Source organism: Balaenoptera acutorostrata, chromosome 2, assembly GCF_949987535.1.
Source record: "Balaenoptera acutorostrata chromosome 2, mBalAcu1.1, whole genome shotgun sequence".
NCBI lineage: Eukaryota > Metazoa > Chordata > Mammalia > Artiodactyla > Balaenopteridae > Balaenoptera > Balaenoptera acutorostrata.
Window position 1 is genome coordinate 76,068,485 of NC_080065.1, and position 17,843 is coordinate 76,086,327.

The 17,843-nt window shown below is 38.4% G+C and overlaps 1 protein-coding gene across 5 annotated transcripts in view; it reads left to right on the forward strand.

Annotated features, from left to right (window-relative positions):
• Positions 1-13: 13 nt before the first annotated feature.
• The window catches only part of POLR3G (RNA polymerase III subunit G), a 41,034-nt gene continuing 23,204 nt past the window's right edge, over positions 14-17,843 (forward strand). For 2 of the 5 annotated variants that reach the window (XM_007193018.2, XM_057541866.1), the window contains exons 1-3: positions 14-139; positions 8,119-8,240; positions 10,486-10,615. In XM_007193018.2, coding sequence (XP_007193080.1) covers positions 8,124-8,240; positions 10,486-10,615 — 247 coding nt within the window. In that variant the 5' untranslated portion in view covers positions 14-139; positions 8,119-8,123. Of the gene's footprint in view, positions 183-6,195; positions 6,309-7,797; positions 7,877-8,118; positions 8,241-10,485; positions 10,616-17,843 lie in introns of those variants that run through there. The other 3 variants (XM_057541864.1, XM_007193019.2, XM_057541865.1) reach the window with 3 other exon arrangements.

Below are 17,843 nucleotides of genomic sequence, written 5' to 3' on the forward strand. Positions count from 1 at the left end.
AGGCCGCGTGGAGGGCGGAGCGCGCTCCTCCAGAGGTGGAACCAGCCCTGTGAGCGCCGGAACCTTCTGTCCGCACCCCTTCCTTGCCGGCCGGCACTTCGGTTGCACAGTTTTCCAAGCCTCGAGACTTAGTGAGCAGGTAACAGAGGAGGCAATTGAGGGCTTGGGAGGAGTTGGAGTGGGTAAGTGGGGAGTTAAAGGGGCACGTGGAGAAGGTGGGGGAAGTCAGGAGTGGAGATTCATTAAAGCGCCTCTGGATTGAGGGGCATTGGGAGATAGCTTTACGTCCCCTTCTCCTAATCCCTTCACAATCGTTTAAAATTGTCGTTTCCAATTTTTACCTGGTCTCCACTTCCTAGGACTGTTTGCAGTGGGAATGGAATTTATACTCTTACTGATGGTAGATTTCCAATTCCGATGGTATGACTGGTTCAAATACGAGTCATTGCCGCAGACTTGCAGCTAAGGACAGACTATTCAATATGTTTTCTTAACTGTTAGCACTTTACCCTGTATCATGGGGGAGAGGTGTTGTTGATAAGATTTTTCCTCTCTTCTAAAAAATTAAATTATATATTCGTTCCCCTACCCTCCTTTGTTTTGCATTGTTTGTCCGCTCTTGGAAGAGAGCAAAGAAAGTTGGGAGAAAGGCTCAACTAAGGAAAGGTGGAGGCAGCCGCACCTTGAGAGGACGGGAAAAGTGGATAATGCCTGGGCGTGGCCCCAACAGCCACAGAAATCACCCCCACTGTTAACACCAGGTTCCTGTCCCCATCCCGCATCTCCCCGCTGTTGAAACATCCATTTAGGCTTCAGAAATTCCCTTGAGAACTTGACTAACCTCCTTGCTCAGCCAGGAAAAATTATAAAGAGACCCATGAGACAGCATTATAAAAGATAATTAGGAAAACACTTATTGTGGCAGCTGCTAATAAGCCTTCTTAGAGGGAGAGGTGTATTCTCCTCCCCTACAATCCTTACGTCTTTGATGAGGATGTCGCCTTTCTGAATATTTGCCTAACCTAGTTAGAATTTATCCAGACACTCTGTTCAGGGTTATTCTTTTTTTTTTTTTTTTTTTTTAATAGATTTTTTTTTTTAATATTTATTTATTTATTTATTTATGGCTGTGTTGGGTCTTCGTTTCTGTGCGAGGGCTTTCTCCAGTTGTGGCAAGCGGGGGCCACTCTTCATCGCGGTGCGCGGGCCTCTCACTATCGCGGGCTCTCTCGTTGCGGAGCACAGGCTCCAGATGCGCAGGCTCAGTAATTGTGGCTCACGGGCCTAGTTGCTCCGCGGCATGTGGGATCCTCCCAGACCAGGGCTCGAACCCGTGTCCCCTGCATTGGCAGGCGGACTCTCAACCACTGCGCCACCAGGGAAGCCCCAGGGTTATTCTTATGTGCAAGTCCCAAGCTAAAAGATGTGTAAAAAACAGAATTGTATTAAAAAAAAAAAAAGTCATGATCTGGGTTCTCAAGAATTTGAAGGAAGATAATAACTGTACACAAATGTTTGCAATGTAAAGCAAATGAGATATGTACCCCGGAGGAAGTAAAAACTAGGTGCTATGAGAATATGCATGGAAGGGATTGTTGAGTGGCATTTGAGCTGGCCTTAAAAGACCACTGTTTGTTAGGATGTTCTCAGCAGGGAAGTACAGAACTCTCTGCAGTTTTATTTTTCCTCTAGGCAAGGGGAGGTGAATTGGAGTAATATCCTTACTAGGCCATGAGCTCAGCAATAATTCTCCCAATTTTTATTGGACTTTTGCCAGGCTCTGGTTGGTAATGGGTCAGGAAAAGGTGAATAAGTCTTCAAAGAGGCCTTCACACTTACAGATCCTTCTGCTTGTATTACACTTTCCCCTATATATCCTTCCCTAGGTCTCAGCCTGGCTTTTTCCTTCTCTTTGTCAGGTTTGTGCTCAGATATTACAAAATACAGGAGGACTTATTCAACCATTCTTTCCATAATAGCACCCGTGTTTCCTGCCTTTTTTTTTCATAATACTAATCACTACCTGGCACTCTATAAAGTATATTTTTTTCCATTTCCCATAGTAGACTATGAGCACTATGAAACCAGGGATTTTGTTTTGTTCACTATTATATTCTCATTATGTAGAAGGTGGTCTGACACAGAGGGTGCTTAACAAATACTTGAAGGATGGATAATTGAAGAAATTACTGGGGAGACAGACAAGAACTGACAATTACAACATGATTTTTAAAAGGGTAATAAAAGCAGTGTAGTACTTGGGAAACAGAAAAGAGATAGGCCTACCTCCACTTAGGATGGAGGAAATTGTCAGAAGTGGCATTTGCATAGTATCTTAAATGATGATGGGGGCTTGCTTACGTGGATGTGGCCTTCGAGGAACGTGACATGCAGCAGCTGGTGTAGCAGAGTTGAGAGGGTTAGAGCTGGGGGGGGGAGGGGGGGAGGTGCAGGGTGCAAGAGGCGGAAAGTTAGTCTGCAAAGCTCTGTTAGTCAAGGAGAGTGATACATCAAGGTTTGTGTTCTAGAGAGATGACTGGTGAGTGGATTGAAAGGGGGAGTCTGGCCATGAGAAGTTTATTTGTTCTGTATTAGAGGTCCAGGCAAGAGATGGTGAAGGCCTGAACTAAAGCAGAAGTGAAGAAAGGCAAACATGTAAGAAGGGACACAGAGCTGATAGTCTTCTACTATTAGATGAGGAGATCAAGGGAGGTGGAGACAAGGTCAGCATGACTGTTAGTTTCTAATTAGGGCAATTTAGGTGTTATTCATCAGGAAAGAAACTGTGACCTGGCTTTCAGTGCCTCTCCTAGCTTCCATGCCTGCTTATATCTGTTTGTATGTTTACTGACGAAGGTAATATGTGCAAGAGACTGTGTGAGATGTGGAGGACAATACAGTTAAGCCACAATTATAACTCATAAAATGTTAGAGCTAGGAGGAATTTCAGAGATGAGCTAAATCTCTGCCACAAAGTTGTTTCCACTGTTAATTAGAATAGGCTTTTGCATTTCAGCTCTTGGATACTTGAATTACACTCATCAAACTATCTCAGAACAATTCTGAATAGGAATTTTCAGGAAGCATCCCAGAATGGAAGGGTGGTGCATCTGATTTTACATTTCTAAATCCAATCTATTTTGCCATTACTATTTCACTTCATTGTAAAAATTAAAGACATTGCTGGGATTTAAAAGGTCTTCGACTAACCCAGAAGTGTGCTGCAGGCAGCATAACATAAATGCAAGGACAATGGAAAGGTATCAGGAAGCTTTAACCCAGTCTTGTCTTTGTTAGGAATTAACTCTGTCTTTAGGCACTCAGCTGACCTCTTAGAGCCTCGCTTTCCTCTTCTATATAATGGGAAGTTCAATCTGGAACAGTGATTCTAAATGTAGGTTACATATTGGAATCTCCTGGAATGCTTTAAAAAGTCCTAGTGCCTAAATCTTACCTCCAGAGATTCTGATTTTATTGTTCCGGGGTGATGCTTGACGTGTTTTCTTTTTCTGTTTTTTTGTTTTTTTGTAACTCTCCTGATGATTCCAGTGTACAGCCAGGTCGCAAACTTGTTCAAGAAGTTAAAAAAAAAAAAAAAATCCTTAATAGTAGGCTGACTGAATTGTATTTCTGTGGGTAAATTTGCTCATCAAATCACAGTAAGTAAGTGAATAAATAAATAAGGAAAGCCTAACATTGATTACGGAGCTGTTGTATAGAGAGTATTCTGCTAAACAGTGGGAGATATAAAATCTCTACTGTTAATATAGTTGAAGAAATAAACCAAAAAAATGGAAGTGAAACTCCTTCTCTTTGGAACAGGTCCATTTCCCAAAAGGGGCATTGTCTGTATTTCTTCCAGAATTGAAGAATGCTACTGCCTTGTATGTATCACCTCAATTTTTAAAAATCCATTTATTTTAGCAAGAGGATCTTTCCAAGAGCAAGGTGGGATGCAATGACAGTTGTGGACGTTGAGGGACTTAAACTGGATCTTAAGGTAAAAAGGGATGCAGCCAGGCAAGGAGGAAGAGGGTTCCAGTGGAGAGAATGCTACTCAAGATATGATTATAGGCGAGTGAGTCAGGAGGGTCAGTGCAGCCATCTTAAAAGGGCCCCCAGTACTTGTAATAGGGAGTTGGGTTTTTAAAAAATAATTAATTAATTAATTAATTATATTTATTTTTGGCTGTGTTGGGTCTTCATTGCTGCGTGGCCTTTCTCTAGTTGTGGTGAACGGGGACTACTCTTCGTTGCAGTGCGCGGGCTTCTCATTGCGGTGGCTTCTCTTGTTGCGGAGCACAGGCTCTAGGCACGTGGGCTTCAGTAGTTGTGGCACGCAGGCTCAGTAGTTGTGGCTCGTGGGCTCTGGAGCTCAGGCTCAGTAATTGTGGCTCACGGGCTTAGTTGCTCCATGGCATGTGGGATCTTCCCGGACCAGGGCTCGAACCCATGTCCCCTGCATTGGCAGGCGGATTCTTAACCACTGCGCCACCAGGGAAGTCCCTGGGATTTTATTAAAACCTAGAGAAGAGACAGTTTCATAAGGATGGAGGCAGTAATGAGTGGTATGCTTTGGAAGTCCAAGAGCATGAACAAGGGAAAAAGGCCTGTGGATTTTACCACTGAGGACCATTAGGGACCTTTGCATTTCAGCATCTGCCTGAGTATATATAGTTCCCCTCACAAGTAAGATAAAGGGCAAACCCTTTACCATAGATCACCCAGGGCTCCACAAGATCTGGTCTTAACCAGACTCTCCTGGTTCCTCACCAACTGCATGAGCTTCATGTTCCTCAGACGCTCCCAGCTTGTGGCTTCCTCCTTTGCCTCTGTTCTTCCTTCTGTCCATAGCCATCTTCACCTCCTTCCTTCATCTTGAGGCTCACAGCCCCTCTCCAGCACACTGCTCCGATTTATCCTCCACAGAAAGGCTTCCCTTGTGTGAAAAAGTCAATACCATACCCCTTTGTTATTCTTTACCCGTTTACCATGATTTATTTTTCTTCAGAGCTATACTGATTTCCTAGGGCTGCCATAACATATTGCCACAAATTGGGTGGTTTAAAACAACAGACATTTATTCTCTCACAGTTCTGGAGGCCAGAAGTCTGAAATCAGGGTACTAGCAGAGTTTGTTCCTTCAGGACGCTCTGAGGGAGAATCTGTTCAGTGCCTCTCTTCCAGCTTCTGTGGTTCCTGGCACTCCTTGGTATTCCTGGGTTGCTGCTACAGCACTCAGGTCTGTGCCTGCATCTTCACATGATGTTTCCCCTGTGTGTGTCTCTCTCTGTCCAGATTTCCCCCTTATGAAGACACCAGTCCTTAGGAGGGGGCTCACCCTTATCTCATATGACCTCATCTTAATTCGATTACATCTTCAAAGAGTTGATTTCCAAATAAGGAAGGTGACATTCACAGGTACCCGGGGGGTTAGGACTTCAACACATTTGGGGGTGGGGGGACATAATTCAACACTACAGGAGCCCATAATATTATGTTACATACTTATGCTTGTTTGCGTTCTTTCATCCACTGAAATATGAGCCCTGAAGGCAGGGTCTTGGTTTTGTTCAGTGCTCTCTGAGTCCTACCACAGTGCCTGGAATGCTCAATATTAGTTGGATGAAATTGGCCCACATGAAGTAGAGGATGATTTGGATAATGAGAAAATGGGAAAAGCTCATTAAAAAGACTCTTCATTCAAGAAGTTTAGCAGGATGAAAAAGGACCACGGTAATGGTTAAATCAACTTTAAGGATTTTAAACAGTGAAGCTTAGGTCACACTTGTGAGCCACTTTTTCCATGAGACGGTTACCCGAGTCCAGGGATTACCTCTCAGCTCTGCAAGAGAAGAAAATGAATTTAGCAGCTTCCCCATGTACAGGAGAACTGACTCATGATAACCAAACTAAAAAGAAATGGATTTGTAGGCCAGAATGCCATGTAACTATTAAGAGTGTCTCAATAGTTAGGATTGATTTTTCTGCCAAGGGCAGTACATTCACTAATGGTAATCAGTTTATACACCCGAAGGTTTCTTGATAAATATGAAAGTTTAGAGTCAGCAGAGTTGATATTTCTCAAGGGATATTCTATCAAGCAACGGCAGCTGATATACTCTCTTTTTAGGGTGGGTTTTCCTTAGAGTGAGGGTGTGAGCTCTTCTGCCCAGCAATTTTTATACTTGGGAGACCTGCTTTCTGTAGGCTCAGCATATGCTTTAGTGACTCTGCAATTGAAACACGGCCATTTGGATATTTTCCCTCTCTTAGTGTGGACAAATGGAATGAGCTTGGTAATTAAAGTAAGTATCTTTTCTGTATGAATTGTGTTTCATAGTAACTAAATAGTAGATGAGGGGAATTGATTACTGGTGGGATTCTAGTTAGTAAAGAAAGAATGATAAAATTTGTGTATCACCACATTACAATCCATAATGGAACCGTGAATCTAGGCTATGATCATCAATGGCTGCAATTTTAAAATCATTAAGTGAAAACTGATGGGAACTTTATACTGGACGAAACAGACTGACAGCACCTAAACCCAATGACCAGAGAACATCACCGAGAAAGACTTCATGTGCGTCCTGTGATGCAGTAGGAAAAACAGAGCATCTCTTTTAAGTATTCTCGTAAAAAATCAAACCCAAATTTGAGTAAGCCTCTATTCCATCTGTTTATAGAAAATACAGGGAGTAGAGGAATGTGTTAAACCACATCTTGTGTAATCAATCATGCAAATCCAGAATATGGGAAATTGTACAGCCTTCCTACTCTCAAAGTGTGATCTGCAAACCGGTAGCATTGATAGCTTCAGAGAGCTTGTTAGAAATGCAGATTCTCAGGCCTCACCCTGGGCCAGCTGGTTCAGATTCTGCCATTTAACAAGATTTCTAGGTACTTTGCACATGCCTTAAAGTTGGAGAAGCATTGCAAAGGACAATGACCTTGTTTTTTTCAACACATAAATGGTTAGGGAAAAAAAGGAGGGAACTGTTACAGTGGTATGGAGGGCATATTATTGCTTTCTTGGGCTTACAGAGTTGAATGATACTCAGTAGCATCATTGGGGGAAAGATTTAAAGAATGTGCATTATAATCTTCACTACAGTCCAATGCAGAGTTGTAGTGAAAGAGCCCTAGTGTAGGAATCCTGTTTTCACATTACAGTTGACTCTGAACAACACAAGTTTGAATTACATGGGTCCACTTATATATGGATTTTTTTTTCAATAAATACTAACACTACACAGTCTGAGGTTGATTGAATTTGAGAATGCAGAACCACGGATTTGGAGGGCTGACTATAAAATTATACATGGATTTTTGACTGCATGGGGTGTCAGTGCCCCAAACCCCATGTTGTTCAAGCATCAACTGTAGAGTGTCATCACATTTCAGACGATTCAGAAATTCAATACAGGACTTAAGAATGACATTGTTATTATCTCTAAAGTTAAAGAGTACAGGTTTATCTTACCTTTAACTATTTGAGATGTTATTCTCTGAACTTTAAAAAATTTTTTTCCTTGGACAGACCTCTTCAAAGTTTTACTGAGCCCATTCCCATTTCTAAAAGGAGGACATTGGAGGATCTCAAGGATTCTAACACTCAAATTTTAGGATAAAAAAATTATTTAAAAATTTAAAGTATACATGACTGCTGATAGTCTTCAAGTTGATTAAAAAAGCAAGGTGTCCCCTCTTCATCAGCACAACCTTTCCTTGTCCACATTTTGTAATATCTATCTGAGATCTTGTTGCCAAACCACAGAGCAGTGGAGAGAATTGCATCAGCTGGCTGCCCAGCGCTTGGGGCAGCATCGCAAAGGAGCCCCAGGAGCAGCCCTCCACCCAGGATCTGGGTGAGGTAGTTGAGCCCATCATCACTTTACTTGCCAAACATGACTAGATGTGACGGGTTCAGGAGTCAGTTTATCACATATTTATTTCTTTACAGGTTTTGCTTTCCAGAAGTGTTTGAAATGGGCCATGCTATTTAAGGGGTGGAGTGTATTTTGTTTTAAAATGTTGGTTTCATTTTTCATTTGATCCAGTGAATCTTAATCATTAACAGTGTCTTAATTTGCCCACTTTTTCTGATGTAACTAGTTCTGATGGCTGGGAATAAAGGAAGAGGACGTGCTGCTTACACCTTTAATATTGAGGCAGTTGGATTTAGCAGAGGTGAAAAGTTACCTGATGTAGTATTGAAGCCACCCCCACTATTTCCTGTAAGTACATTAACAGCAAAGTGCTCACAGGGTGTTTTTTCATGTTTCAGAGAAAATTTAAATTCTGTATAAGACTTGAATATATGATATCATTACAATATCCTAACTATAGGAAAGTAAAAGAGAGTGTGTCACTTACCTTTAATTTAAACATTTCCACTGTTCTTTTCTGAAACTTTTCTAATTTTCAAACTGTTTCCTTAAAATACAGAAAACTATATACACCTTTTCCTGAATGTATTCAGTATTTTTTGAACCAAGAAATAATTTTTTTTTCAATCCTTGCATCTTATAATGCTGTTATTGATATATTCCAATATTAAAATAATATTTTTAAAAGTAAAGTCAGGTTTTACAGTGGTCCTCACTTCCCATTGTGCCAGACCTTCACCTAATGATTTTCTTCTCATCTTGTATCTATAGAATTTAATTTTGCTCCCTGGTATACCACTTGACCTTTTACCCACGGAACTTTTTTTTTTGCTTATTTCCTTATTAAAGTCAATTTTAATTTTGTTACTCTTTCTCAGAATATAAGCATTTCTACTACATTTAGTGTTGCTTTTAAATTTAATGAGTATGCTGCAGACTTAATTGGTGTAATTTTTAATCTAATGTTTTCGCTTTATATTAAGTTTAAAATGTAAGCTTACATTTCCAGATACACATGTGCTGTAGTATAAAATACGAAAAAATCATAAATAACCAGGTACTCCCTCCAGGAATCTTTTCCCTCTTTTAAAAGGAAACATCCTTTGTTGAAAGATTTACGTAAGTAGAGGACCCCGGATAAATGTATTGGGGATCTAGATGTCTCACATGGGGAGTGTCTACTTTTTGCTTTTGGTATTTTGCCTTTCTGATATATTCATTATAGCCTAAAAACAAAGGTAAATATCTCAGGTATAGACATAATGTCACTTTACATTGATTTCTTTTAAAACAAGCTCTTCTTCATGTGTGAGGTTACTTCTAAAGCTTGGGAATATTAGTACATACTGTTTTCTTCTGCACGGAGTAAAAATGAAATTGCTTATTACTGGCTAAAAGGCTCTGTCTGATCTGGCCTTTCTGATGTCTCTCTGACCCTTTTCCTACCACTGTCCTCATTCCTTAGCCATGCTGATCTCCTTGTTCCCTTAGGTATTTTCCTCTGCTTGTTTCCCTGGCTGGAGCCATTGATTTCCCCGTTTCTTTGCATGGATGGCTTCATAATTTTATCCAGATCTCTGCTCAAAGATGACTTCCCGAGAGATCATGCATGCTTACCCTGTCTAGACCAGCCACTTCCAATCTCCACGTACTCCGTTAGTCACTCTTTCCTCTTCCTGGCTTCAGCCCTTCTATTTCACTTATCACTATCTGAAATTATATATTACCTCATTTGTTTACTTATTTTCTCCCCTAGAATGTAAATTCCATGTAGGTAGGAAGTTTGACTAGTTCATCTCCTGTTGTCTAACCCCTTGTGACGTATAGTAGGCACTCAATAAATAGTTGTAGAATGAATAAATTCAGAGTGAAATTTTTTAAATGTACCCTATACTTAGCCTGTGAAACCAGAAATATCTTTTTTATGTACCCTGAGGACCCACATTTTAATGAATATATATACTATAAATATATATACATATGTGGGTGTGCATGTAATTTTTAAAAATTGAAGATACAGATTCAAATTTCTGCTTTGCCACTTTTGTGCTATATGGGCATACAGATTGTTCATTTCTCAGTTTCCTCACTGTAACAGGGGAGATATTGATACTTTAGATGAGTTCATGGATTTTGAATATTGAGTACATCCAGGTTGTAGTATGTAGTAACCAGTTGTTAAATGGTAGCTGCTACTACTTTTTTTTTAATGCTACTGCTCCCACCAATACCACCACCACTGACTGAGGTTAATAGGAGACTAAAGTGGCTGCTTTTATTTGGGGGCCTTGATTGTTAAAATATAGAATCACAGTCAACAGACTATATAGGAAAGTGATTATTGGTATGATCAGTAGAAAAATTAGGCAGTTAGGAAAACTAAGTATCTTTTCTACTTCTAAAAGAAGAGCAAAATAGGAGATGGGTGAAAGGTTTAATAGATTATAAAAGCTCAAAATCTTTTAAGTTGATGGTAAAACTCAATACCTATAAAATGTAGTTTTTCAATAAAACTGACATTTTTCAGAATATAGACAAAAAGGATATTAAAATATTTAATTTATTTTAAAAAATTGCCTCTCAATTTAAACAGGATACAGATTATAAACCAGTGCCACTGAAAACAGGAGAGGGTGAAGATTATGTGCTGGCCCTGAAACAGGAGTTGAGAGAAACAGTGAAAAGAATGCCTTATTTTGTAGAAACACCTGAAGAAAAACAAGGTGCGTATTGGACTCTTGATGTGGTTCACTGTCTACAGATGAAATAGTGTTTCAGCATAAGATATATGACCTTTAATGCTGATTGATTTGATTCAGTCAGAAATTTCAATCAACTACCTTGAAAAAGCATATTTATGTTGATTTAACAGAAAATATATTTTAAACTTTTTGATATTTTATTTTTTAAATTACCTTTCAAAACAGAAGTTTTATATGTTCAGTGAAATTTATGAAAAATAGAAATATTAAGAAAGTAAAAATCACCTGTATTCCTTATGTCTGGAGAACTACTATTAATATTTTATTATATATTCCAGATTTTTCTTCCATGTGTGTATCCCTTTTATAAAATTGGAGTCATATTACTTTGTATCTTCCTTTTTCACTCAATAGCATATTATTAGCATTGTCACATATTCTTTTTAGTTAATTTTTATTGGAGTATAGTTGATTTACAATGTTGTGTTAGTTTCAGGTGTACAGCAAAGTGAATCAGTTATGCATATACATATATCCACTCTTTTTTAGATTCTATTCCCATATAGGTCATTACAGAGTATTGAGTAAAGTTCCCTGTGCTATACAGTAGGTTCTTATTAGTTATCTATTTTATCCACATATTCTTAGTATTCTTAGAAAATATGATTTTTGATGACTATGTGGTATTCCATTGTGTGGATATAACATTTTTAATTGTAACTAGTTCCCTGCTGTAAGATTTAAGATTGTTCCTAGTTTTTTTTCTCATATGTATAATACTATGAGTACTATCCTTATACATAAATCTTTAATCAGGTCTCTGATTATTTAATATTTTGGTTAAAATTTTTGAAAGCCTTGACTATATTTTGGCTTACCATTTATATATCAGATATAAAATATAAAATATGTATTCACTGGTTATGCCAAGGACAGAGAGGAGAAATTACAGTTGGAGAAGGCTTGACAGTCTCAGACTGGAAGTGCAAAGTGGTTTTAGAGGAAGAGAACCCATTCCTGAGTAGTTATTTAGCACAGTAGAACTATATTGATTTTCAGTTTCTGCCCCTGAATGTTGAAATTAGAGAGATCGATACCATCCTTCAGTTCTCAAAACAACATCATTAAAACATGAGAAATTCATATAGTATCATTTCATTCCATTAGTATTAAAAATGCATAGCCTTTTCCCTCATTCTAAAAGATTTAGAATTGGATAAGAATCAAAAAGGAAGGCTTATATAGTAATATTACACTTGCTTATAATTGTAAGAAGCATTTTAGACAAGTTTATTTAATTTTTCAAAACAGCTTCTTGAAGTTATATAATAAATGGTTTGATATTTTTACCTCAAAAATACTGAATTTTTTTACTTTCATGATTATGTTGCATGCTTTTATCTATTTGAGTTTAAAAATGAAATTAAATCTCATTTTAAAGATTTAAATAAGTAAGATTAAATGAACTAATAAATATTCATTCTTACTGAATAGTGTAGGATATACTTTAGGCTTTTTAAAATTAGTCTCTTCTCTAGATTATGGGATGTACTTACTTAACTAAATGTCATTGTTATTAAAGTACATGTCTAACTTAAAAGTATGTCATAACATGGAGACATTTATTTGAGTCTTTTAAACCAGGAATATAATTTTGTTCCTGGTTTCTGAGAGTAGTTGGCTTATACCTGGATCAAGAGGCTCTTTACCTTTGATAACTGCATAATAAAGTATTTAAATATATAAGGAATCTTTTGTTACTGTTCCAGAAGAAACCTCTTGCATAGAATTTTCCAAATTGATACAAGTATATTCTCTTTGAATATACTCATGTTTACCTCTCTTTCCTGATATAATGTGTTATTAAAGAAAACTATGGTTGAAAATAAAGGCTTTTTGGGTCGGGGCATGACCTTGGCTGACCTGCACTCTGAGCCTCTGTTTACCGTGTGTAAAAGGCACACAAGGCCCAGGGCGCCGCCTAGAGGCACCTGCAGGAAGGAGGGTTGGTGCAGAGCCAGAAGAGCATGCAGCCAGGCGGGGGTCGCGGCTCCTACAAAGGCACAGAGCATGTCAGTAAGCTGAGATTCTGTGGCTGAGACCGCTGTTAAGAGCCTTCTGGCACTACTAATATCAGAGCCCTGTGGCTGACAGGGTCCTTGCTCCAGCTGGGTGTCAGGCCTGTGCCTCTGAGGTGGGAGAGCCAAGTTCAGGACATTGGTCCACCAGAGACCTCCCGGCTCCAGGTAATATCAAACAGTGAAAGCTCTCCCAGAGATCTCCATCTCAATGCTAAGACCCAGCTCCACTCAACGAACAGCAAGCTACAATGCTGGACACCCTATGCCAAACAACTAGCAAGACAGGAACACAACCCCACCCATTAGCAGAGAGGCTGCCTAAAATCATAATAAGGTCACAGACACCCCAAAACACACCACCAGAGGCAGTCCTGCCCACCAGAAAGACAAGATCCAGCCTCATCCACCAGAACACAGGCACCAGTGCCCTCACCGGGAAGCCTACACAACCCACTGAACCAACCTTCGCCACTAGGGGCAGACACCAAAAACAACGAGAACTACGAACCTGCAGCCTGTGAAAAGGAGATCCTAAACACAGTAAGTTAAACAAAATGAGAAGACAGAGAAACACACAGCAGATGAAGGAGCAAGATAAAAACCCACCAGACCAAACAAATGAAGAGGAAATAGGCAGTCTACCTGAAAAAGAATTCAGAGTAATAATAGTAAAGATGATTCAAAATCTTGGAAAAAGAACGGAGAAAATACAAAAAACGTTTAAAAAGTACCTAGAAGAACTAAAGAGCAAACAAACAGTGATGAACAACACAATAAATGAAATTAAAAATTCTCTAGAAGGAATCAATAGCAGAATAACTGAGGCAGAAGAACTGATAAGTGACCTGAAAGATAGAATAGTGGAAATAACTACCACAGAGCAGAATAAAGAAAAAAGAATGAAAAGAATTGAGGACAGTCTCAGAGACCTCTGGGACAACATTAAACTCACTAACATTCAAATTATAAGGATCCCAGAAGAAGAAGAGAAAAAGAAAGGGACTGAGAAAATATTTGAAGAGATTACAGTTGAAAACTTCCCTAATATGCGAGAGGAAATAGTCACTTAAGTCCATGAAGCACAGAGAGTCCCATACAGGATAAATCCAAGGAGAAACATGCCAAGACACATATTAATCAAACTATCAAAAATTAAAGACAAAGAAATAATGTTAAAAGCAGCAAGGGAAAAGCAACAAATACTATACAAGGGAATCCCCATAAGGTTAACAGCTGATCTTTCAGCAGAACTCTGAAAGCCAAAAGGGAGTGGCAGAACATATTTAAAGTGATGAAAGGGAAAAACCTACAACCAAGATTACTCTACCCAGCAAGGATCTCATTCAGATTAAATGGAGAAATTAAAACCTTTACAGATAAGCAAAAGCTAAGAGAATTCAGCACCACCAAACCAGCTAAAGGAACTTCTCTAGGCAGGAAACAAAAGAGAAGGAGAAGACCTACAATAACAAACCCAAAACAATTTAGAAAATGGTAAATGTAAAATGTAAAAATGTAAATGGATTAAATGCTCCAACCAAAAGACATAGACTGGCTGAATGGATACAAAAACAAGACCCGTATATATGCTATCTACAAGAGACCTACTTCAGACCAAGGGACACATACAGACTGAAAGTGAGGGGATGGAAAAAGATATTCCTTGCAAATGGAAATCAAAAGAAAGCTGGAATAGCAATTCTCATATCAGACAAAATAGACTTTAAAATAAAGACTATTACAAAAGACAAAGAAGGACACTACATAATGATCCAGAGATCAACCCAAGAAGAAGATAAAACAATTGTAACTATTTACGCACCCAACATAGGAGCACCTCAATACAAAGGCAAATGCTAACAGCCATAAAAGGGGAAATCGACAGTAACACAATCATACTAGGGGGCTTTAACACCCCACTTTCACCAATGGACAGATCATCCAAGATGAAAATAAATATGGAAACACAGCTTTAAATGATACATTAAACAAGATGGACTTAATTGATATTTATAGGACATTCCATCCAAAAACAACAGAATACACTTTCTTCTCAAGTGCTCATGGAACATTCTCCAGGATAGATCGTATCTTGGGTCACAAATCAAGCCTTGGTAAATTTAAGAAAATTGAAATCGTATCAAGTATCTTTTCTGACCACAACGCTGTGAGACTAGATATCAACTAAAGGAAAAAATCTGTAAAAAATACAAACACATGGAGGCTAAACAATACACTACTTAATAACCAAGAGATCACTGAAGAAATCAAAGAGGAAATCAAAAAATACCTAGAAACAAATGACAATGAAAACACGATGATCCAAAACCTGTGGGATGCAGCAAAAGCAGTTCTAAGAGGGAAGTTTACAGCAAGAGAAGCCTACCTCAAGAAACAAGAAAAATCCCAAATAAACAACCTAACCTTACACCTAAAGCCATTAGAGAAAGAACAAAAAACCCCCAAGTTCGCAGAAGGAAAGAAGTCATAAAGATCAGATCAGAAATAAATGAAAAAGAAATGACAAAAACAATAGCAAAGATCAATAAAACTAAAAGCTGGTTCTTTGAAAAGATAAACAAAATTGATAAACCATTGGCCAGACTCATCAAGAAAAAAAGGGAGAAGACTCAAATCAATAGAATTAGAAATGAAAAAGGAGGAGTAACAACTGACACTGCAGAAATACCAAGAATCATGAGATTACTACAAGCAACTATATGCCAATAAAATGGACAACCTGGAAGAAATGGAAAAAGTCTTAGAAAAGCAGAACCTTCCCAGACTGAACCAGGAAGAAATAGAAAATATAAACAGACCAATCACAAGCACTGAAATTGAGACTGTGATTAAAAATCTTCCAACAAACAAAAGCCCAGGACCAGATGGCTTCACAGGCGAATTCTATCAAACATTTACAGAAGAGCTAACACCCATCCTTCTCAAACTCTTCCAAAATATAGCAGAGGGAGGAACACTCCCAAACTCATTCTATGAGGCCACCATCACCTTGATACCAAAACTAGACAAAGATGTCACAAAGAAAGAAAACTACAGGCCAGTATCAGTGATGAACATAAATGCAAAAATCCTCAACAAAATACTAGCAAACAGAATCCAACAGCACATTGAAAGGATCGTACACCATGATCAAGTGGGGTTTATCCCAGGAATGCAAAGATTCTTCAATACATGCAAATCAATGTGATAAACCATACTAACCAACTGAGGGAGAAAAACCATATGATCATCTCAATAGATGCAGAAAAAGCTTTCGACAAAATTCAACGCCCATTTATGATAAAAACCCTCCAGAAAGTAGGCAGAGAGGGAACTTACCTCAAAATAATAAAGGCCATATATGACAAACCCACAGCCAACATCGTTCTCAATGGTGAAAAACTGAAACCATTTCCTCTAAGATCAGGAACAAGACAAGGTTTGTCCACTCTCACCACTATTATTCAACATGGTTTTGGAAGTTTTAGCCACAGCAATCAGAGAAGGAAAAGAAATAAAAGGAATCCAAATTGGAAAAGAAGAAGTAAAGCTGTCACTGTTTGCAGATGACATGATAATATACATGGAGAATCCTAAATATGCTACCAGAAAACTACTAGAGCTAATCAATGAATTTGGTAAAGTAGCAGGATACAATTTAATGCACAGAAATCTCTTGCATTCCTATACACTAATGATGAAAAATCTGAAAGAGGAATTAAGGAAACACTCCCATTTACCACTGTAACAGAAAGAATAAACTACTTAGCAATAAACCTACTTAAGGAGACAAAAGACCTGTATGTAGAAAACTATAAGACACTGATGAAAGAAATTAAAGATGATACAAACAGATCGAGAGATATACCATGTTCTTCGATTGAAGAATCAACATTGTGAAAATGACTATACTACCCAAAGCAATCTACAGATTCAATGCAATCCCTATCAAACTTCCAATGGCATTTTTCACAGAACTAGAAAAAAAATTTTACAATTTGTATGGAAACACAGGAGACCCCCGAATAGCCAAAGCGACCTTGAGAAAGAAAAATGGAGCTGGAGGAATCAGGCTCCCGGATTTCACACTATACTACAAAGCTACAGAAATCAAGACAGTATGGTACTGGCACAAAAACAGAAATATAGATCAATGGGACAGGATAGAAAGCCCAGAGATAAACCCACACACCTATGGTCACCTTATTTTTGATAAAGGAGGCAAGAATATACAATGGAGAAAAGACAGCCTCTTCAATAAGTGGTGCTGGGAAAACTGGACAGCTACATGTAAAAGAATGAAATTAGAACACTCCCTGATACCATACACAAAAATAAACTCAAAATGAATTAAAGACCTAAATGTAAGGCCAGACACTATAAAACTCTTAGAGGAAAACACAGGCAGAACACTCTATGACATAAATCACAGCAAGATCCTTTCTGACCCACCTCCTAGAGAAATGGAAATAAAAACAAAAATAAACAAATGGGACCTAATGAAACTTAAAAGCTTTTGCACAGCAAAGGAAACCATAAACAAGAGGAAAAGACAACCCTCAGAATGAGAGAAAATATTTGCAAATGAATCAACGGACAAAGGATTAATCTCCAAAATTTACAAGCAGCTCATGCAGCTCAATATCAAAAAAACAAAAAACCTAATCGAAAAGTGGGCAGAAGACCTAAATAGACATTTCTCCAAAGAAGATATACAGATTGCCAACAAATACATGAAAGAATGCTCAACATCACTAATCATTAGAGAAATGCAAATCAAAACTAAAATCAGGTATCACCTCTCAACAGTCAGAATGCCCATCATCAAAAAATCTACAAACAATAAATGCTGGAGAAGGTGTGGAGAAAAGGGAACCCTCTTGCACTGTTGGTGGGAATGTAAATTGATACAGCCACTATGGAGAACAGTATGGAGGTTCCTTAAAAAACTAAAAATAGAACTACCATACGACCCAGCAATCCCACTACTGGGCATATACCCTGAGAAAACTATAATTCAAAAAGAGTCATGTACCACAATGTTCATTGCAGCTCTATTTACAATAGCCAGGACATGGAAGCAACCTTAGTGTCCATTGACAGATGAATGGATAAAGAAGATGTGGCACATATACACAATGGAATATTACTCAGCCATAAAAAGAAAT